The sequence below is a fragment of the Nannobrachium achirus genome (assembly GCF_963921795.1).
Source record: "Nannobrachium achirus genome assembly, chromosome: 7".
NCBI lineage: Eukaryota > Metazoa > Chordata > Actinopteri > Myctophiformes > Myctophidae > Nannobrachium > Nannobrachium achirus.
Window position 1 is genome coordinate 44,172,594 of NC_137816.1, and position 24,222 is coordinate 44,196,815.

A 24,222-nucleotide genomic window follows, 5' to 3' on the forward strand; every position below is an offset into this window, starting at 1 on the left:
TGAAATGTATATAGCATTGAAGTGGTTAATGTACTTTTTGTAATAATCCAAATCTACAGTAGGAAATGAAGTGGTTAATGTGTGTTTTAAGATAATAATCTCAATCTACAAAGTAACTAGTAACTAAAGTTTTCAAATAATTGTCGTGGAGTAAAAGTATAATATTCGCCTCTGAGATGTAGTGGAGTAGAATTAAAAGTACTGAAAATGGGAAATACTCCAGTAAAGTAAAAAATACCTCAGAATTGTACTTAAGTACAGTACTTGAGTAAATGTACTTGGTTACTTTGCACCACTGTGCAGATACATGTAGTGTAACTCAGGGATTGGATTTCATTTTCATGTTAATCTTGACGTTCTATCAATAGAAAATCAAAAGGAAGCAATAATCAGGTTAATAAGCAGTCATCTTACATTATGGCATGGCATTTATGTTGATACTGTAACTGCATTATGTTGTTATAACACAGTGGTTCTCAACCTTTTCAGGCCACGACCGCCAAAATAATTATATTTGAACTGGGGACCACCCCCCCCCACACACACACACCCTGCACAAGCACTTGGAATTGTAGGAGTTGGCATTATATTTAGTTTGACTGGATCTATTCCATTGTGAAAAAAGGCGATCTAAATGCATGTAGATCTGCTATTTTCACAATTTCTGCCTCTAATATTTGACAATTTTACCAATGTTTGACCAGAGCTACTAAAAAGCTTGTTAAATTCCTTAAATTGTCACTTAAGAAATGTGCAGATACCCTCTATACAGTACACTTATACTGTAGTGTATGTTGGTCTGTTTACTGTTGGGTGAGACAACAATGTTAACATTTAGCTAAACATCTGGGGACCCCCCAAACATAATTTTGGGACCCCTCTGGAGGTCCCGATCCACAGGTTGAGAACCACTATTATAACATGTTTCATGGTGGTCTTCAAGTTCATATTATAGAGTGACATATGAAGTGTCAATTGTAATGCATAACACAATGTAGCAGTCAACACCGTTTCATAGTCTTATGTTAAGCTCTACTTTTGTTAATTCAATTCATTCTTTAAAAGCCTGGGGAATTCTGTAGAAAGTGATTAAACATGATTTGTGTGTCAAATGTACTATTAGGAGGAGCCGATACATTACCAGCTAGTTACTTTAGTACCACACACATTCTCAGGCATGTGTAAATGTTAAAATATTATCAACTTTTCAGCGCAAGCCGTGGAGTCGCACCGCTAATCACACTGCTTTTTACCCGTTTAGGCCTAAACGCAAATCTGTGTAACTTTAGATTTGAACCACTTTATTTATGCTTTAACTATTAAATCCCAGATATACAAGTGCTGCGAGCTTGTAGATCTGCTATTTTTGAGAAATCGTGAACATTTGTGCAGGTCTTTGAATATTTTGGACCCGATTCTATAACTGTCTTCTAAATCCTTCTTCTAAATCAGTGGTTCTCAAACCTTTTCATGTCAAGGACCCCCAATATTACATGTATTTGGCCACGGACCCCATATCTCAAAATATGTTGTTCCAGGGACCACCCAGAAGCAAATATTTGAGTTTCGACCCAAGATATATTCAAAATCAAGATTTTACATAGCAGATCTAGCAAGCTTGTAGCAGATCTACAAGCTTGCAGCGCAGCACTCGGTTCCACGCTGTGAGCTTGTATTATCTGCTATTTTTCAATAGTTAAAGCATTAAATAATTCTAGGCCTAAATTTAACCAAGAGCACCACGGTAGCGCTGGCAGCACTAAAGAACATTTAATAATAATAAAATAGCTTGAATTTATATAGCGCTTTTCTAAGTACTCCAAGTCGCTTTACAAGAGTGCGTGTTTGTGTGCGTGTGTGTGCGGCAGATAAAAGCAACAATTCTACCACTTTTTGTGGTCACATATTCAGATACTGGATTCTGATTGGCTTAAAACAGTTGTAAATCAGTCAACAACCTTGAGTTGGCTCATGGACCCCGCCCACTGTTGTGTTGCAGTTGTATAACTAAATAACCTTGCAAGTTACTACTGTGTTTTCTTTCATTTATAGGGTAGAAAACCTTTGATTCTATATAAAAACATATTTGATATACTACATTTAATAAATACCCTTTGTTTTAGCGATTTTTTAACTGAAACAAAGGTTTCACAGTCATGATTCAATGACATCCTGGATGGCTTGTTTCTAGGCTTAACATAATTGTTATAGTCTAAATATTTCTCGTCTGTGAGGAAATTAACAGGATTTTTTAGTGGCAACAGTAAACCACGCCCACTGCGATGCTCTATAGCAGGGGTCTTCAATGTTTTCAGGCCAAGGACCCCTTAGTCGAGAGAAAGATGAAGCAGGGACCCCCACAACCCATAGATACCATATCATTTTCATCGTTTGACAGCACAATCATCAGTGTATTTTGGGTTCATGTAAATTTGTGTTTCCAGATTTTTGAACCATCAATACTTGATAAACTTGACCTTTCACTGTGTACTTAATCTGCTCTTTTCCCCCTCTACACGAAACCACTTTGCCAAAAATAGCCGATCTAGACGCAGCGCAGCGAGGCGTTGTGAGCTTGTAGTACAACCTAATAGACGGACGGACGCTAAAGTGTGTCTGTGTGCGCGCTCGCGCGCGCGCGTGTGTGTGTGTGAGTGAGAGGCAGAGGGAGAGGTGGAGAGAAAAAAAGAGATGGATCTGTCACTCAGTCAGATGTATGCTCAGAGACTTGCGTCTATCAGCGGCTGCTGTACCTATTTTCTCTCAGTCCCCTGCTGCTGTTCCAGTCTTCCAGACCAGTACTGATCCAGGAAAATATCAAACATTTTTGAAAAGAGTCGGGCTGGCCCCGATCGTCCTCCGAGCCACTCGGCTGGGCTCCGAGTGGATCTGTGAGACCTCACGCTAGACGACATTCATGCCCGATAGTCGGCCCGTTTCAGTCGGAGGCAGCCCGATTGTCGAGAGGGTAATTAAATAGCCAGATTATCGGTTAGTGTAGGGCCGCCTTTAGTTCTCAAAATATGGACGCTAGGGTTCAAGTGGTTAATATAGAAATGGAGAAAAAAAGCTTCTATCACACAAGGATTTGGAGGTCCCCCTGTAGTAACTCTGAGGACCCCCTAGGGGTCCCAGACCCCCTGTTGAAGACCCTGCTCTATACCAAAAGGAGATGTGAAAACACTGCAGGCTACTGATTGGTCAGAGAAAATTGTCACTAGTGTCATGGCATCATGATGGACTCTCATAGACGCTGCCAAATACAGTTCAACTTGTAAATGGCCTATTTCTCACCTAAATAGTTTTTGTTGGACTGTATAGAGATTTCTATAGAGAAACTATTTCTAATACCACTCTTCTAAGCAGAGCACTCTCTCCAATGCAGAGTGTTAGACGTTGCTATGACGACCGCCGACTGTACATTAAGGGGGTCCCATGGAAAACTAAGTAAAGAAAGTAGTAGAGTCAAGTCTATTTGAGCCTGTTAGTGTTCCATGCCACGGAAAATGAATATAATAAACTGCATAATGTACTATCTAGTGTATCAGCTTTGCAGTCATAAATCAACAACAGGATGGGTATTATAACGGCTTGGATTTGGAGCTGGGATTTCATATGGAGAGTATGACGTCAGTCAGATCTGTCCAACATTGGTTAGAGAATCCTCCATGGTGCATTCCAAAAACACAACTGCCTATGTTTGCAAGAGGGCAGCCGGACGGGAATTATAACTCTTACAGGTTAGTCTGTTGGTCGCCTGACGACGCTGTTGCACTGCATGCACCAGTCTAGGTCCTCCGGTGAATTCCTCACTGGCAGGTGAAACTGGAAGCAGCAGGCGATTCTATGTGTGTGTTTCAATGGTTTCAAACATTCCCCATGACCAACCAGCAGGGGTCAGCAGTGACAAGATTACAGCATTTCAGGTTTTTAACATTTGTTTATTGGGTTTTTGACAGGCATTCATTGCATGTGTCAACATAATATTCTTACAATGCCTCATAGATCCACATTATCACAATTTACATTTAACTTAAGTATTTCATTTGGAATGAAAATAGTTATTTGGCACAGTGTCAGTGATTTAATTTAGGCCAATTTGGTGCCAGGCCCATGCATATCGGCTTATTGCTTATCTAGTAGGCTCCATGATTGTATAAGCTAGGCCACAAGATGGCATTATGAAGTGCATAACATAGCCATAAGCATATTAAAGGGATATTTCACTTTTAAAAAAAAACCTTTGGTAATTTTATCATCTAATGAGGCTTTTATGAACACCCTGAACAGTTTTTAATTAGCTTGATTGAATATTTAGATATTTGATGTAAATGTTACCAGGCCCTCCAGGCCCAGGACCTCTCCCCACACACACCCATTGTAACTTCAAACTTCATTTTAACCATGATAGATTCATTAAAAACACCCATTTTTTTCCTGGTGACTCATACTACCCTCCTAATATGTGAGCAGGCTGTGTTTTTTCGATAATCTTTTTCATTTATTTTTAATAATAATTTTTTTATATTTCATTTTTTCCATTTTCCCAAATAATTATTAAAAATAAATGAAAAAGGTTATCAAAAAAACACGTATTAGGAGGGTAAATGGGTGTTTGAATCTATCATGGTTAAAATGAAGTTTGAAGTTACAATGGGTGTGTATGTGGAGAGAGGCCCTTCCACTGCTCCCTGTTGAAAGTGGAATATCCCTTTAATGACAAAAGCAAAACATTTCAAAAAGAAGCCAGAACGTATTGCCATTATGGTCCTTTACGTACCAGTGTGGTTAAAAATTGTTTGAGTGAGTACTGTTTGTTTGAGTGAGTACTGTGTGTGTGTGTGTGTGTGTGTGTGTGTGTGTGTGTGTGTGTGTGTGTGTGTGTGTGTGTGTGTGTGTGTGTGTGTGTGTGTGTGTGTGCTGAGAATGCATTCCCCATCATGGTATTGAATGAGAGAGATATTTAACAAGCCACATTGTTAAACTTTAGATTGCTGTTAATGTGTACACAGATCTGGGAGGAGTATATGTGTTTGCCTGAGGTGAACCCAGTGAAATTCTCAACTTGTTGCTTTGTGCTCAACAAATGTTCCAGGCTGCTCACCATGCAATGTCTTTTTACGCTCTTGTGTGGGGTTGCCATACTCCTGTTCGGCCTTTATGTCAAGTTTCCCTACTTTTTACATGACTGCCAGTACATTCGCAGATTTGTCGCGATCAGGAAGCAAAGGGCAGAATTCAGGAGGAGAAAGCCCTTCTACACGTTGCTGGACCGCTACACGGATTTGGCGAAAAGGCATCCTGACAAGCCCTTCATCATCTTTGAGAATGGAACGTACACTTACCAGGACGGAGACAGATGGAGTAACAAAGTAGCCAGAGCTTTGAGGGATCACGCAGGACTGAAGGAAGCAGATACGGTGGCTCTCTTCCTGGCCAACCAGCCATGTTTTGTGTGGTTGTGGCTGGGCCTTTCCAAACTGGGCTGTGCTACTGCCATGTTGAACTACCACATACGCTCCACCTCTCTGTTGAACTGCTTCTCCGTTAGTGGGGCCAAAGTTCTCATCGCTGCCGCAGGTATTCAGGACAGACACACTGACCTACAAGGTCCAATAGGCCTACACACACACACACACACACACACACACACACACACACACACACACACACACATTTATACAGCAGGGGTCAGCAACCTTTTTGAAATGAAGAGCCATGTTTTTTTTTCTAGATAGTCAGTGTGCCATCAATGTCAACATACATTTTAATGACACCCCATCAAACATTCAGACATATTTTGATTGGCAGGACATTGTTATAACGATCCCCGACTCCCTCCCAGAGTTTTAATGAATGTAGAATTGTGTACAGGATGTAATTAGCTGTAAATTAGGTGACTTCATTTAATTGAACATGTTTAAAACAATATTTGATTTTAAAATAAAATAAAACTTCTGTCAGTGTTCCAGTGATCACCCTCCCCTGTGCCAATGTTGGCACCCGTGCCTAAGGTTGCCTATACGCCTGATATACAGTACAGGTATATATATACAGTATATGTGTGTGTACCAGTCACTCACGTGTGACTGGCACACACCTGCCATCACAGGTTGCTCAAAGCAAGAGCGAATACCAACAGAAGCATATTGGGAGATTTGGGGGCGCTAGCCATGCACACGTTTAGCTGTGTTGCTCATTCTACGATCCTTACAAGTTACCTTGTTGTAAAGGTGACTGAAAATCAAGTAACGTTTAAGTGGTTGATTCTTTTTATTATCTTATCTTCTTAGTCTAGTCCTGTTGTCTTGTTTTATTGATTACTATCCGTTGGGCTGACCTGTATACATGTCACTGCATTTTAGAAATTTCCTTTTTTTAAATTGTATGTGACGAATAAAGGTTGTTTGATCGATTGATTGACTAATCAACGATAACGATATAGGATACAATAGCAAATGGTATTATTGAATGTGAAATGATTGACCGAAGTTAAGTTTCTGTATTTTTCTGTCTGGCAGAGTTACAGGCTGCTGTGGAGGAGGTGCTCCCCTCCTTACAGGAGCAGGAGATCCGGGTGTTCATTCTCAGTGAGGACTGTGACACGGAGGGCATAGAGAGTCTGTCTGACAAGATCCAGCAGGCCTCTGACCAGCCTTTATCCCCTGAACTCAGGGCTAACCTGACCAGTGCCACTCCAACACTGTACTTCTATACTTCGGGCACCACAGGTGCTACTTTCCCAAAATATTATTACACACAGACTCAGTGGTGTAGAAAGTACTCAATTATTTTTGCTTAAGTTAAAGTATCAATACTGCAATATAATAATACTCTGTTACAGAAGTAAAAGTCTGGAATTCAAAATGCATTTGAGTAAAAGCACAAAAGTATTGGCATCAAAATGTACTTAAAGTACCAAGAGTAAAGAGTGCTAAATGTTTGAAAATAGCAGATCTACAAGCTATGACACGTTGTGAGCTTGTAGATCGGCTATTAGCCTAGGTATAAAATAGGGCTAAAGTGGATTAATGTATGTTTTATAATATAATCCTTTATATCTGCAAAGTAACTAGTAACTAAAGTTGTCAAATAATTGTAGTGGAGTAAAAGTACAATATTTGGATCCGAGATGTAGTGGAGTAGAAGTAAAAATACTGAAAACTGGAAATACTCAAGTAAAGTACAATTACCGCAAAATTGTACTTAAGTACAGTACTTAAGTAAATCTACTTAGTTACTTTACACCACTGCACACAGTAAAATCCTCTGTTATTTGGACTCTCAGAGGGTACAAATGTAACCACATTTGTGTTTCTGAGTTACAAATGGATAAACTAACACTGAGAATTCTACTGTGTACACAGTACACACCAATTGATTCTTTCACTGTGTTGTAATAACGTACTATTTTGTGCTAAGGTCTACCTAAGGCATCAGTGACTTCTCAAGAGAGGGCTTGGGGGCCAGCATTCCTGCTCTCTTCAGTGGGTGTGACATCACAGGATGTACTCTATATTCCTCTTCCTCTTTACCATTCTGCTGCGTTCCAGATCGGCCTCCACGGGGCTATTGAGAGAGGTAAGGCCAATACTGGTCATTCTAGAGACCCTCGACAGAAGTGTCTAAAATGCGTGCCTGTTTTTCATGTGAGGTACATTTCTGTTCTATATATCATGCTGGGTTATACACTACAGTATGGTTATAGGCCTTGGGATGTCAATTCTGTCAAATATATCTGTGACCACACCAACCCTGATTAACCAGTTATTATTAATGGTTACATTTAAAGCCGCACCCAGACCCCCGAGGCAAGTGCTGACATTTTGACCGGTATTTTACAGTATTGTAGCTTTAATACCAACCAGTAAGACTCCCTAATTGGGAGATAAGCAACCGTCACGTCGCATACACAAAATGGTATGACTTTATGTGGAACCCAGGGCCAGTCTATGACGTCAGTCACTTGACTTATGATGTAACTGTAACTATAATTGCATAATTGCAATTATTTCACATGTATGTTATTTTTTATCAGGGAGATTATATATCCACCACCATCTGCATGTTTGTTTTCTCTGTGAAACAACATATGCTACTGCATTAAAAAAGTAATAGTTGGATTGCCTTTGCTGTGCACATTGATTCTCCAAAGTGGAACAAATCTGTTGGTAACCCCATGACCTGTCCTGTAGTGCCACCATCAGGCCAAATTCTCCAGTACCCAAAGTCACTTTACATAAAGAAAAGGAAGGAACCAACTTTATTAAGAAGAGAGAGGAAAAAAGAAGAAATAAAATATAAGCGCTAGATTAAAAAAGATAAAACTTTAAGCATGGGTTGGGGAGACATCTTAACCAGACCTCAACGCAAAGCTATCTTGAAGAGGTGGGTTTTTACTTGTTTTGAGCGGGGTTTTGAGGTGGTATTTTGAAATATCTCAGAACCCTGATTTTGGTGATCCAAATGCCAGAGATCTGTCCATATTAGTGAGCCTTGTTAATTAAGCGTCACTGCTTCAGGGAAGAACTGTTCAAGTGTCTACTATAAATGAGTCCATTTGATTAAATGTATAATATCTAACAGTAGGGAGCTTGTTTGTCAGCTTCATTGCCATAATGGGGGGAAGACTGTTCTGTTCCGACTGCACCAGGAAGCCAGCTTTGTGGTATTGAATGAGAGTGATGATGAGAGTACACACTTTGCAATTCAAACCCCAAAATCAACCCTCCAGTTCTAGGCAACACAGAAGCGGGGAACGTTCTTCTTTCCACACAACCCCTCTAAGGTATATTAATGACATAATTCAATGATGAAAATGGGTGGTTTTCCCCTTTAACCTTCTCCCCCTCAGGAATGACAGTTGTACTGGCACGTAAGTTCTCTGTCTCCCAGTTCTGGAATGACTGCAGAAAGCATAACGTGACTGTAATTCAGTACATAGGAGAGACTATGCGCTACCTGTGCAACAGACCCAAGGTAAACACTACATAACAGCCTTATTTGTTTTATAATGTTTTGATTGAGAGGTATTGCCATTCGGTGTCTTTAGGTTTGTTTATTTCTTTTTTACAGTGTGAGAATGACAGACAGCATCATGTCAGAATTGCCATTGGAAATGGCATCCGAGCAGATGTTTGGAGAGAGTTTCTCAATCGCTTTGGCCATGTGGACATGAAAGAATTCTATGCTGCTAGTGATGGCAACATTGTCTTGATGAACTACGTGGGAAAGATTGGCGCAGTTGGGAGAGTTAACTTCTACCAAAAGGCAAGTTTGATTCAATAATAGTTTTTAGTAATTGCAATCTATGAGCAATTCGTAGTTGAATTTATAAATCAGTTATTTGTATTTTTCATGCCCCAGAGGACCATTCCTTATGCACTTCTTCAGTATGACATGGAGAGAGAGGAGCTTGTGAGAAGCTCAAATGGGCTGTGTGTGGAGGTTTCAAGAGGCAAGTTGTGACTCAGAAATAAGTTATCATAGCAGACAGACATAATGAAAATAATCTTAATTTTGCAGTATTCAATTTAGTTATTGGGATTACAATACACATGCTTCTTGGTTTAAGCCTGTGCTCGATATTAGCTGTTTACTGATGGAAGGACAGACAGACTTTTTATCCCCGGCATTATTAAAAAAAAGATTGTGAATCACTGCTCTAACTATAGATGCAGGATGACCACAGTGACCCTGTATTGTGTTCAATTATAGGAGAAACAGGCCTCTTTGTGTCAAAGATCAGCAATATTGCACCATTTCTGGGTTATGCGAGGAACCCTGAGCAGACAGATAAGAAGAAACTGAGAGAAGTCTTTAAGAAAGGCGACATGTACTTCAACAGTGGAGACCTGCTGAAAATTGATGAGGATGGTTTTATCTACTTCATGGACAGAGTTGGTGACACATTCAGGTACTAAGACATGCATTGCTTTGCACTTACAGAAGCTTTTGTTTTATCCTATTGAAAAGCCTGTCACATTAAGTAATTCACTTAAACTACAGATATTTCTTACCTGTGTTTTCAGATGGAAAGGTGAAAATGTGGCAACTACTGAAGTGGCTGATATCTTGACTATGCTGGACTCTATTGCAGATGCCAATGTGTATGGAGTTACTGTGCCAGGTATGACAAAACTGTCTATCTTGCCTATAGGAAATTCAGTATTCATATGCACACCCACCGTGTGTGTGTGTGTGTGTGTGTGTGTGTGTGTGTGTGTGTGTGTGTGTGTGTGTGTGTGTGTGTGTGTGTGTGTGTGTGTGTGTGTGTGTGTGTGTGTGTGTGTGTGTGTGTGTGTGTGTGTGGGCGTGCGCGTAGGAATTTCACATACATGTGTTCCTGTTTCAGGCAATGAAGGGAGGATAGGAATGGCCACTGTGATGTTGAGTGATGGAGAACAGTTGGACTGTAGCCAGGTGTTCATCCATGTTACCCACTACCTGCCATCTTATGCCAGACCACATTTCATAAGGATCCAGGTAATTGTTTGATCAGGGGTAGATAAATACTGTGGAATCAATCCTCTTCTTCTTTCGGCTACTTCCCAATCGGGGTCACCACTGAGCGGATCATCTGTTTCCATCAGCTTCTTTCTCTGCGTCTTCCTATGTCACTCCACTGACGGCTACATCTGCAGCATCACAGCCTACCCGTGAGCCGTGACGCCTACACTTAGTAGTCCAAAACCCTAACACTCACCTCTTAACAGGGTCATGGAAGTTTGATCCCATCTCCCTGATGTACATCAGAGATTCTACCTCCCAAAAAGCGCACACAGGTCTTGAGTCTACAGTCATTTCTTCTGGTCCCACAAATAAGTCTGTATGGGGATGATCATCCAGTTTGGGCATGGTTGTGCCCAAACTGTGGAACGATCTTCCACGCCATATTGGAGTCTCTTCAAACCTTGCCTGTGTTTAAATCACGTTTGCAATCTCACTTGTACTCGCTTTCAATGAGACTGAGAGTTGCTGTTTCAATTAGGCAATGTGTCTATGTGTTGCACTTTTCCACTGTTTATTGTTTTACTCTTAGTATTTTTTGTATTTGTTTGCTGAGTGTACAGCACTTTGGTTTAACTCTGTTGTTTTAAATGAGCTCTATAAATAAAATTGTTTGGATTGGATTGAAGAGGGTCTGAGTCTTGACAAAGTTAAACCTTATTTGACTCAAGCCTAATTTGTTTAATGTATACCTCATCATATCACATCACAATGTTAGGTTTTGTTCGTACGGATTTGGCATGGCTATCATATTACACTATGTTGTGTTTTTACAAAGTGGAATTGAACTAATCTTTTTCCCCCATCCTTTTGCAGGATGCTCTTGAATTGACGGGCACATTCAAGCAGATCAAAGTCAAATTGAGAAAAGAGGGATTTGATCCATCCAGCATTCAAGACCCCTTGTTTGTTCTAGATGAGCGCAAGAAAATGTACACTCCTCTGACACAAGACATCTATGACTCCATAGTCTCAGGAAAAGTCAACTTGTGAGCAGCATGAGAATCAAAGTGAATCTGAAAATGTTTTCTTTGTGGATCAGAAACTAATTAACTTAAATGGACCAACTTTCAAATTTGTAGAAACTCTAAATCATTGGAAGAAATTGCATCAGTGTTGTTGTGATACCGGCAGTATTATCACAGTAACCTGATACTACTCCCTGCAAGCCAAATTATGTCATGATGACGTTATGTCCTCCGCTGACGTTCAGAACTAGGCCAGATCACAGCCCATATGGGGATGATCTTGACATCATTAGGACATCATATGGACTATAGGATTATTGTTTGTAATGTTAGTTGAAATTGAGTCTGGCCTCGATCGGACCCTCTCTGATTAATCCAGGACGTCCGTTTTCATGGGCAGGATTTATGTTGGTTTAAATCAGGCGATATTCTAGGCCAGATCTGCATGACTAGTCATGGTTTGACTTGATCTGGCCCCAATCGAGATTGGTCCTGACCGTGTTTGCTGGGCTCCTAATTCCTAATCAATACATTACTAACCTTCTGCTACCATATGAACCATATGAACCATGTAGACCTCTCAGGTCATCTGACAGGTCTGCTTTCTTTCACCTTGTCTAAACTAAATAGAGAGCCAAGCACAGCATTCAGTTTTTATGCAGCACCTCCAGAAAAAAGGCTGAAGTCCTTTCAGCTTTATTCTGTTAGCTGAAAATAAGAATAGAAAATAGACCTATATAATAACAGGCTCTTGTCAATAGAGACCATACTTATTTTCTATTCTCTAAACTTAGAATATATTTTTAAATGTAGCTATTCAATGTCCTTTCATATTATATTTCATTTGCATGTAGTCTAATGCTCTTAATGTTTTGTGTAAAGTCCCTTGATTTACCGAATAAACTTGCTTTGCCTGGATGATAAGCAGCTTATTTGTTTTGAAGGTATTTCACTAACAATGTGTGGTATGTTTGTAGCCTATGGAAATGTGGCAACAAAAATATGCACATTCTTTGGGGGCTTAACACCGATTTAACATGTTTTTTTTTTTTATGAAGGACGACGTCGACTTTATTTTGAAATCCACCGAACGGAACGGAAGGCATGCACAGCACTTGCTATTCCGACTTGACTGTTTACTCAGATGTCATTCATTGTTCAGAGCTTGTTTACAGAACTGATGACAGAGAACGGACAATAAATGAAATGAAATTCAAAATTTTAATCATTACCTAGTCTGTTGTGGGTCTTCAGATTAAGTAACTCTGAAACAACACACCATTGTCAAGCGATAGTGGGCTTACTGGGCTAGTAAACTCTTGGATTTAGAGACTGCTCTTTACAAAAGCAAATTAAATGTAGCTTACGTTTATTTGTTTAGACGTTAATTAGCCTAGTTATAGTTAGTTGTGCTGTACTGTAGTGTACACGCCCGGAGCAGGCATTGGCTGAGCCTGTTGTGCTTCAGTAGCTGCGTAGCGTAGCGTGCACAAAGGTCGCACCGCGTTTACACACTGGACAGGACAGGTTAATATAGAACAGTAGTAACGTGCACTGTGAGTGCTCTTGTCTTGTGAGAAGGATCTGCTGTCCTCCAGATTCATGTTGTAATACCCAGCATGTATATCCTTTATACCATACTTGCCGGATTGGCAGTTTTGCCATTATTCCTTTACATAAGGAATCCTTACTTGTTTAAAGACCTGCGCTACGCCATGACTGGACTTCACATCGCTATACGAATGTCCCGGTACAAACGAGCCAAGCCGTTCTACAGCATTCTGGACTGTTTTCTGGATAAAGTGGCGAGCCATCCCGACAAGCCCTTCATCGTGTTTGAGAAGAGCAGCTACACGTACAGAGAGGCTGACCGGCAGAGCAACAAAGTTGCCAACGCTCTGTCCGCGCACGCCGGCGTGAAGCAAGGTGACACCGTCGCTCTGTTCCTGGGCAATGAACCCATGTATGTGTGGGTCTGGCTGGCCCTGGCCAAGCTGGGATGCACTGCTGCTCTCCTCAACCACAACATCAGATCCAAGTCCTTGCTGCACTGTTTTTCCTGCTGTGATGCAAAGGTCCTTGTCGCTGGTGCTGGTAAGCTGATAGCCAGTGGTTCTCAACCTGTGGGTCGGGACCCCCCCTGGGGGTTCCCAAATTATTTTGGGGGGTCCCCAGATGATTAACTTAATTTGTGGGGGGGGGGGGGGGTCCCCAGATCATGATTAACTTAATTTGTAACATTGTTTTCACACTCAACTGTAAACAAACCAACATACTGTTTAAAGGGGAAGACCACCCATTTTCAATATTGAACTATGTCATTAATATAGTCTACCTTAGATGTGTGGAAATAGAAAAAAAGTTCCCCCCTTCTGTGTTGCCTAGAACTGGACTTGATGACATCACACATTGTACTTTACAATACAAACCCCAAAATCAATCCTCCAGTTCTAGGCAACACAGAAGAGGGGGAACTTTTTTTTTTTTTTTTTCCACACAACTCCTCTAAGTTATATTAATGACATAGTTCAATATTGAAAATGGGTGGTCTTCCCCTTTAAGTGTATAGACTAGAGGGTATCTGTACATTTCCAAAGTGACAATTTAAGGACTCTTTAATACCTCTAAAATTACAGTGCCAAACGACTTTTAGAGCAACTTTCTCAGAATTCTCACTATGGACTTCCCTGCCAAGCGACTTTGGGCGACTTTTACTTTTTTTTTTTGGACCCCATTAAATCTAGTAAACATGATTTCAATCGCTATTTTGCATGTTCCACCCCCCATACAACCCCATCTTTCAAACATGGCAGCCATGTTTGTTTACATCTGAAGAAAACATAATGGCTATTTTCTCAAGAATGCCTGAACGGATTTCCAATCTGATTTTTTTGTTTGAAAGCTGTGAACAGCCTGCACAAACATGGTGCATGATCTGTGCATGGGCGTGCATGATCTGTGCACTATAAATTAAATGGGAGTCTATGGAGATTTTATGGCAATAATGCCACTCGAGGGCATATTTAATTGGCAGTAACTGAGTTAAACATTGGCCAAATTGTCAAATATTAGAGGCAGAATTTGTGAAAATAGCAGATCTACATGCTCATAATGCCTAACGCGAGGCGTTGTGAGCATGTAGATCTGCTATTTTCACAATAGGACTGCCTACAAAATGTAATGCCTGAACTCTTAGTGCTTGTCAGGGTCCCCAGTTAAAAATGTGGGGGTCGTGGTCTATTATTATGAGAAATGAATGTTGTGCACTACTAAGCCTGCTTCCTGATCTGTGTCTTGGGTTATGGATTAATACCGGGTTAATACATTATGTTACACTTGTAGGCCTATTACGAAATTGTATCTAAATAAATGCATACCTCGGTAGCGTACCTATTGCATTGTGCCCATACTGTTATGGATTGGACTCCCACCTTTGAAGAGGCACCTGTCTTCAGTTTTAACTCCTTTGCCATGCCATATCAGTGCCATATAAATAGGTTATCTAGTTTGTCTCAAGGTATTACATACAGAAGGCACTGTTAACAGTAACTGTAACAGTAAAGGCTTTTATTTTGTGCCAAGTTCATAAGATATTTGTAAAAAGTATCTAGTTTACAATTACAAGAAATTCAGACTAATCCTTTTTTTCCCCCTCCTCACTGTTTAAACTAGATTAAAAATGTAGTTGTGCAACACATCTCGGATTAATTATAAACTGGTTCAACTTATATTTCGAGGGTTTGGAGCCCAAAGGGCGCAAGTGAATGCCATATAAATACGCCCTTTGCGCTCCAAGCTCTCGAATTAACCAGGATTAATTTAATCGATGTTGTTTCAAGTGCAACCCAACCTCCATCTCATAAACAGAGAATCTAGATAGTCAGGGGTTATGACCTGGGCTACCCAAACCTTCCCCCTCTTTACCTTTCAGAGTTGCGAGGTGCTGTGGAGGAGGTGCTGCCCACCTTACAGGAGCAGGGTGTCTGTGTCTTTATTCTCAGTGAGGACTGTGACACGGAGGGCATGGAGAGTCTGTCTGACAAGATCCAGCAGGCCTCTGACCAGCCTTTATCCCCTCAGCTCAGGTCTCATGTTGGCATGAAGAGTGCTGCACTGTATATCTACACCTCAGGCACCACTGGTAAGACAGCCATGCCCCTGTGCCATCTTTCTGTACATCTGAGAGATTAGATTTGAATCGTAATGAGTTTTCAGAATTTTTATATTTGAGTTAGGACCAAGGTTTTTACTCTTCGACAACAACAGGGAAGGGGGGGGTGTATGTTAGGCTGTTATTTATTGACTACAGCTTGGCCTTGGCTTTAACATCATAGTCCCCACCAGGCGGGCCGGCAAACTGTCTGACCTGGGATAGAACCCTAGGCCTGCGGTGTATGCATGGGAATTGGGTCCAGGTGGTCAACTGAGTCCTCTGCTATACTCCCTGTACAGTGTGTACACGCATCAGAAACGATTCAAACACCATTTTCAATCTCAAACAAACCAGTGGAGAGGGTGACCAGCTTCAAGTGCGGCAGGTTGCACATCACTGACATGGAGAATGTACACATATAGTGACAAAGTAGGCAAGGCAATACTACCCCTTCCTCCGCTACCACCCAGAGCATCCTGACAGGGGCCATCACTGTATGGTATGTATGGAAGTAATATAGCAACAATAGGAACACATTCTCATTCATACTACTTCCATATTTGTGCCATCAATAATGGAAGCAGGAGGAGGTAGCTGTTTAGTTTCATGGATGGTTGTTACACTTATACTTGTACTGTTGTTATCTGGATCTTGTTGTGACCATGTCTATGTTCTTGTTTATGTATGTTCACTGTGTTTTTAGATAGTTTTATTAGCTGCTGCAACATGAATTGCCCAGTTTGGGACATAGTAAACTTGACCTTGAAGTTATACAGCGAGTCCTGTGAAAGGTGGTGCCATCGTCCGTAGGGCTGTCACAATTATTACATAATCGTCTAATCGTGATTTTTTTTTGACATAATTGTGTTTATTTTTCATAATCGTCATAATCGTTTCCATGTTGAAAAATGTTCATATATTTTAAAAAAAAGGTAAAAAATTGTGGAAATAGCAGATCTACAAGCTCACAACGCGTCGCATAGTGACGCGTTGTGAGCTTGTAGATCGGCTATTTCCACTATCAATGTTCTTTTTTAAGTGTAAAGTTGTCAAATATGTCAGTAATTTCTTTGTATATTTAGGTTATGTGTCATATCTACCATGTGCAACTTCAAAGCCTAAAAGCCAAACAGAAATGTAATTATCAACGACAAATACACAATTAAATCGCTAATCGCCAATTATTTGAATGACAATTAATCGTCATGTAAAATGTCATATCGTGACAGCCCTAATCGTCCGGGCACTGCAGGGAACTCCCTCCCATCAGTCTGTAGTTTTTGCTATTCCGTCTTTTTATTTTTCCTATTACATCCAGTATTATCATTGTTATTATGTTGTAAGTTGTTATTAGCATAGTGTCACATGTCACATTTCGCTGCTTGTACCTGTATCAGTGATACATTATTAGCGTTAACTCTATTTTACCACCATACCTGTATGTTTCATCCGGTTACTGTGGTGCTCAATACTGCTTTATCTATCTATCTTGTAGGTCTCCCCAAGGCTGCTGTAATTAACCATGAGAGGATGTGGTTGGCAACCTTTCTCCAAGATATAGCTGGAGTCCGTTCAGATGATATCATTTACGTTTATCTGCCCCTCTACCACAGCTCTGGCTTTCTCATGGGCCTCTGCGGAGCCATACAACACGGTACAGCATCTAGCACACATACAGTAGACATCATCCATAATATATAACATATATAATGTATCTCACATTTATATATCCAAAGATTCTTCGTTCTACCCACATGGTAAAGTGTTGTTGAGCTCTGTTAGCAAGTTTCATAATCACATGTTTGCATGGAGATTGAGTAGATAAATGTTGGGTTTAATAAAAGGCAAATCTGTGGCTATAATCTCAGGACATTGGTGCTCTGGCTGATTTGCATTGTTTGTAGTTCAAAAGTCCTAGAGTTCAAAACTATTCTTTGACTATTACCGTTACTAGTGAAATCAGTATTCACCAACAGTTTTAAAGCATTATAGAATGCTTGTGAAATGATATATCCCTTTATCTCTAGGAATCACTATTGCCTTGAGACGTAAATTCTCTGCCTCCCAATTCTGGGATGACTGTAGGAAGTACAATGTGACTGTGATCCAGTACATAGGAGAGATAATGCGCTACCTCTGCAACACGCCAAAGGTGAACTATTTATTTTCCTTCAATAAACTGACACATATTCACGAATAGTGTTTAGTTATGCCAGCCATAATGTGTTGTAAAACATTTTGGTTAGACATTGATTTATATACAAATGCTATGGAGAGACGGCACCATATACAGTACAGGGATCTATAGTGGATATTATAGAAAGGTTTGATATTTGAAGTTGATTCTCCTCTTCTGTTCTCCATGCTTCCTGTTGGACTGTGTTCAGAAAGATAATGACAGAGATCATAAAGTGAGGCTGGCCGTGGGTAACGGGATAAGAGCTGATACCTGGACAGAGTTTCTGCAGCGTTTTGGGAACATTCTTGTCTGTGAGTGTTACGGAGCGACAGAAGGAAACATCGGCTTTGTCAACTACATTGGAAAAGTCGGTGCCATTGGCAAGGAGAATTTCCTCCACAGAGTAAGAGAGAAGAATCACTTATTTATCTGTTGTCAATTATTGTGTTCAAATGTACAGTAAAGTCCTCAGTGTTAATTAACTCTGAGGGTGTACAAATGGACCCTCTCAGAGTTAAATGAACACTCAGGACATTATAGTGTAATTGCACAATTCAGCTTTGTGTGAACACTTTGCATAAGAAAGACAATTTAGTTGAATCATTTTAATTGCATTAAGTAAATAACTCACAAGAAGATAATGCACATGTATCATACCTTTTATATATTTATCTACCTTTAATATAAAATACATTCACCATTGTGTGTGTGTGTGTGTGTGTGTGTGTGTGTGTGTGTGTGTGTGTGTGTGTGTGTGTGTGTGTGTGTGTGTGTGTGTGTGTGTGTGTGTGTGTGTGTGTGTGTGTGTGTGTGTGTGTGTGTGTGTGTGCGTGCGTGCGTGCGTGCGTGCGTGCGTGCGTGCGCGTGTGAATGACAATTCAGACAGATCTATATATACATTATTATTCACCAAATCTGTGTGCGTGTGTGTGTGTCAGAAAGCATCCCACCAAACAGCCTTGAACTTGCTGTGTGTGTGTCTCATATAGATAGATAGATAGATACCATTATTATCCCAAGGGGGAAATTCAGTTGTCCATATGACCCTGAGGTGTGCAGTGCTGTTCCAAGAACCAGAAAAAAAAAACACACACAAATATCTGCATCTGTATGACCACGGGTCTAGAGAATGCAGAAATCTTCCTTGTGTTTGGGAGATTGTATGCATCGGCTTCCCTGATTGCCCAACCCAACCTATAGGCTTAACTGATTGGCCGACCTGCATGTTACCTCTTGTGCCCCATAGGCATACATGGTGGGGAATACATGGTCATCAGACATTTTTATGATATTCCTTAATATGGAAGAATGTGATAGAAGAATGTCAGTAATGTTGGGATGGAGGATGAGAAGATTTAATTGAATGAATTAAAAGAAAGGTGGGTGAGAACAGAAGGTGCCGTATGGGAAGTAGGAGCTCATCATAACATGTATGTCCATGTATTCCCCACCTTGCATAGTTCCTGACATGCGTGGCCCCTAGTAGGCTGGAAGGTTGCCATCCTAGTCTATTTAATTATTGTTTTATGTTTCAGGCTGCGGCTCCATATGCCCTTTTAAGGTATGACACAGAGAGAGAGGAAGCCGTCAGGGACTCCAGAGGTTTCTGTATTGAAGTCCCAAGAGGTGAAATAAAACCTACCTTCCTATACTGTAAAATCCTGAGTATTCATTTCAAGTTTGGTGCAATATATTTGCTTTAGGCTTGTTTTTATTATTATTAGTGGCCAAGCCACGTAGTGGCAAAGGGGTTAAAAAAAAATCAATAAAATACCGTGGCACATGGTGATTAAATCATTGTTTAATCGAAGGTACTCAGCCTACATAGAACCTTTTTTTCTTCTTTTTTTTTTAGACATGACCTTTGGCTCTCTAGTGTAGTGGTTAGAGCATATGCCTTTCATGCATAAGGTTGGTGAATCAAATCCCACCTGGTATTGATATAATCATAAATCCATGACATTTGGTAGACTTGTACAGTTTGGATCCCTGAACATTGTCTGATATGGAGCCTTCCCCAAAATGCCCCTCCTTGATGCCTATTTTAATATCCGCCATTACCAAATAATGTATTTTGCATCATAACTCCTGAACCAAGCATTATAATACAAACTATGTGATGTCTACACCTATGTTGTGATGGCCAAGGATTACAATATCATTGTACAGCATCATAAACTGTCCAGGTGAATTAGTATCACAGTATTTTATGTCTGTTGCATATAGTCTTTTGCATACATGTTAGACGCCAATTTGTGCTTTTACCTATAACTCCACCGATTAGTGTAAAACTTTGTATGCACACTTCCCAGAGGCCAAGAAAAAACCTGTGCCCTGCATTTTTCAAATCTGCAATTTATAGCGCCACCAGAAGGCCGACTTACAGTATGTAAAACACATTCTTTGATATTACTCCTACAGATTTTATCCAAAAATCACACAAATCAGTACGGAGTATCTCTACAGTGATGTAATCATAACAGATTTGTCCGATATCATATTCTATTTAATTGGCTAACATTGAATTCCAAGGTTTGCAGGATTACTCCTTTTTGAACAAAATGTCTCAAATCATGAACGCAGCCTGCTATGTGTGTGAGATTTTGCACACATTTTTGGAACAAAATGCCTCAAATCCCGCATGCAGCGTCTGATTGCCGCGAAACGCGTGGCACCCTTTTCACTTTGGCCTATTATAGAGTCACCAATAGGCCAAAAAAAAAACACCTGACCTGCCGGAGACCTGTTCGGAAGAACACTGCTTCTAGTTTTTCTTTGATTTCTTCTTTGCTTTCCCTTGATGCTTTTTTGCTTTCCTGCTTTTTATGGCTTGGCCACTTTATCGCTGCTTGCAGCTATATTTATTATTATTATCTTTTTTATTCAAAGGAGAGACTGGCTTGTTGGTTTGTAAGATTGGAGAGAGATCACCTTTCAGTGGTTATGCTAAGAACAAGAATCAGACAGAGAAGAAGAAGCTAAAGGATGTATTCACCAAAGGAGACCTCTACTTTAACAGTGGAGACCTCATGAAGATAGACAACGAGGGATTTGTCTACTTCCAAGACCGCATTGGAGACACATTCCGGTCAGTGGATTAAGGGTTACATTATATTTCATGTGGTACGACAAGGATGTATGATTTTCAACTGGAAAACACATTGCGTCATAATTTTAGGCAGCTGCAATCTGTAAACGCTTTCGAAATTTTAACCAATCTGTATGGTAGACTAGGCCAGAGTATGTTAATACAACTATCTATTCTAAACTGCATTTTCTTTGATCGATTGAATACTTACGGCAGTACAGTTAACTGCTATGCTTGTCCTTTGTATTCAATGCATCAAGGATGAATGCAGTGGTTGTAGTTGGTCTTGCTGCTTTTCCATTGAAACATTTAGATCCTGTTGTCAGTTAGAACCACTACTGTGTTGACAAAAGGTATTGCATGAAAGTCAAATTGAAACAACTTCTAATAAATATGCAGGTTTGAATTCTGGTTAATGGGACATCCACACCACACCAAGCACTATAACGATAAATATATCGTCAATATAGTTATAGACTAGTGTGAACTCTGCCACGCTTTAAAGTTGGAATGATTTTTAAAACGACATCTTTACAGTTATAGCGTTGCATAATAACAATATTATAGTTACAGTGCTTGGTGTGTTTTCAGCTTTAAGCAAATCTCTAGTTTTTTGGGAGTTTCATTACAGCTACTGAAATAAAAGTTGCATTGTTGGGTAACATTTGTATTCCTGATTGCACAATATTCTCATTGTTAAATTATAAACACTTCAGCACAGATACTGTATATCCTCTGCCTATGTTGTACTACAGGTGGAAAGGTGAGAATGTGGCAACCACAGAGGTCGCTGATCACCTGATCGCGGTGGATTGCATTGAGGAGGCCAACGTCTACGGTGTGATGGTGCCAGGTAGTTCATTTATTAATTGATGAATTATGTTTCATACAAGACATCTAAAAAACTCAAAGGACAGACAAAAGTTCAATTTTGAACAACAAAAAGGCTGAATCTTACAACCCGAGTTCTATGCTCCCTGTGCTTTGACTTGTTAGGACACGAGGGCAGAATAGGAATGGCAGCGCTCAAGATGAAAGAGGGCATGGAGTTTGACAGCAAAGCTACATACCAGCAGGTCAAAACCTACCTTCCCAGTTATGCAAGGCCCTTCTTTATTCGCATACAGGTTAGTCCTGCAGAAACTGGGTTCAGAAGTATATTATTCTTATATCATCCATTTCACTCAAAGATCATACATTGTTATATTTGTTTGTTTGTATTTTTCTTTACTTGCAGGATTCAGTGGCAGTGACTGGGACTTATAAACACACAAAGGTAAAGCTAAGTGAAGAGGGCTTCAACCCAGCTGTTGTCAAGGATCTCTTGTTCTACATAGAGGATAATATGGGTTATGTCCCTATGACTGAAGAGATATTCAACTCTATCACAGAGGGAAAGATCCGGCTGTAAATGCCTGTAGTGGCACAATGTTGGTTTAGAGTTTAATTACAGTTCAAATTGAAATTGTATTAACACGAAGGTTCAGGACCATGCAGATAACTTTCATAAAATGTATGAATATTTTATGATGACACAGTATTTCAAGATCCTTTTTTTTTTATTCAAGAGTGAAATAAAAAATCAATTGCACAAATTAAGATTTTTATCACAAATCACATGATTCCTGTCACTATACCTTGACATCTGTAAGATAATTAGGATTTCTTCTCGTGTTGTAGTGGAATAATATGTATTCCGTGTTCCACAAAAAAACAACACTGTTTTTGCTCTATGTGAGCACATACACATGATATACAGTTTTGGCAAAAAACTATAATCAATTGCTGAATTCTGGTGTATAGAGGCCTGTGTATTGTGACCATTTTAAGACAATGAGGTGATAACTGCTGACGGGTTCCGTCCCCCTGACACTTTCCAGTATCCTCCTCATAGTTACTATCTACCCAACTAGTGTGCGCTCAGGGCGGAAGCCATTTGGCGAGGTTGCCAGCACAGGGATTAGAATGGGTGTGAGGCAGTTGAGGATCATCTGGTCAGCATTCTTGGCGACCAGACCAGTGAGCTCAAGCTGACGCCCCTGAAGTTGCCCTGATAGAATGCTACAAATGGCCTTGATGTAACATGGGAGGACCACATAAGAAACTTAGACCTCGGTAGGCATGGTGGCTCAACTGCTAGAGCGCATACCATTAAGGCTCAGGTGGACAAAGTCCCAAAACATATCGTAGAAAAAAAGAAACTTGGACCTCTATGTGGGCCTTGTGAGGTTCATGGACATAGTCAGGGAGAGAAGAATGAGGCTGGCTGGGCAAACTGACACTCTGTGATCCAACTAAAGGCACAGCTAAGAAGCGGCTTGACAACAGAGCTAGCAACACTGCAGCTTCAGACACAGGATAGGAGGGAGTGGAGTGCAGCGAAGAGCGAACCAGGAGTCCCGAGTTGGTGTCAGCTATTAGTCTGTACCACTTCAGTCATCACTTTGCAACGCATCTAGTGGTGAAATGTAACTTCATAACCATAATTTGTGTCTGTTTTATTTTTATTTTCTCATTTTCTATCTTTTTCAAATGTCCTCTCATAATAATATTGTCTTAATGTTTTGTGTGTCCTTTGAATGTCCTTTGAAATTGCCTTTGAATAAATTTGTTTTGCCTAAGAAGCAGTATTGTGAAGGTACTGTACAGTATTGTACTAACAGTATGTGCATGTAGCCTATGGAAATGTGGCAAGGAGTATGACAGCAACAGAAATACAATAACATTGTTTTTTTCTGTTACTTATGTGGCTGCTTCAGACAGAACACATATTGAGGAATGGGGGTTATGTTGTCCCTATGACTTAAGAGATATTCAACTCTATCACAGAGGGAAAGATCCGGCTGTAAATGTCTGTAGTGTCAATTTTGGTTTATACTAGGTTAATTACAGTTCAAATTAAAATTGTGTCAACATAAAGATACGGCATATGCAAGACCGTGCGTGCATATAACTAGGCTATTTTAAACTTCTAAGCGTCATAAAATGAATGAATACTTTATGATTACATACTGTATATTTCAAGATCTTTTTTATTTTTATACAATAGTCATTTAAATCAAATCGCATACTTCAGTAGGATAATTTTTTCTCTTATTGTAGTGGAATAATATTTTTTGCCAAACAAACCAATACCGTTATTGGCAAATAATGTATCTTGGCCGGGTTTCCCAAAGCGATTTTAGCCCTTCGTAGCTCACGCATGGTTGTAAAGACCCAGCCCCGATCGTCATGTTCCTGTGTTTACATGGCTTTGGGCAGAGCGACTTAATTAGCCCCCTACAATTACACCAACATTCAGATTTCACAAAGTGCTTAATAAAGT

The 24,222-nt window shown here is 40.1% G+C and overlaps 1 protein-coding gene across 1 annotated transcript; it reads left to right on the forward strand.

Annotated features, from left to right (window-relative positions):
- The first annotated feature begins 4,856 nt into the window (after positions 1-4,856).
- Positions 4,857-23,527, forward strand: LOC308288779 (uncharacterized protein). Its single transcript, XM_080730249.1, has 20 exons — positions 4,857-5,580; positions 6,498-6,731; positions 7,423-7,581; positions 8,855-8,979; positions 9,076-9,270; positions 9,367-9,457; positions 9,718-9,916; positions 10,032-10,129; positions 10,355-10,485; positions 11,326-11,499; positions 13,076-13,571; positions 15,409-15,618; positions 17,126-17,284; positions 17,658-17,782; positions 18,018-18,212; positions 19,345-19,435; positions 20,699-20,897; positions 21,653-21,750; positions 21,894-22,024; positions 22,135-23,527. Exons 1-20 carry the CDS (start codon positions 5,001-5,003, stop codon positions 22,306-22,308), a joined length of 3,864 nt encoding a protein of 1,287 aa, XP_080586375.1. The 5' UTR covers positions 4,857-5,000; the 3' UTR covers positions 22,309-23,527.
- Positions 23,528-24,222: the final 695 nt, after the last annotated feature.

Coding starts and splice junctions, on each gene's coding strand:
- LOC308288779 (XM_080730249.1), top strand. CDS start 5,001: ATGTGTACACAGATCTGGGAGGAGTATATGTGTTTGCCTGAGGTGAAC. Junction 9,271..9,366: donor GAGTTAACTTCTACCAAAAG/GCAAGTTTGATT, acceptor TTCATGCCCCAG/AGGACCATTCCTTATGCACT. Junction 18,213..19,344: donor AGGAGAATTTCCTCCACAGA/GTAAGAGAGAAG, acceptor TTTATGTTTCAG/GCTGCGGCTCCATATGCCCT.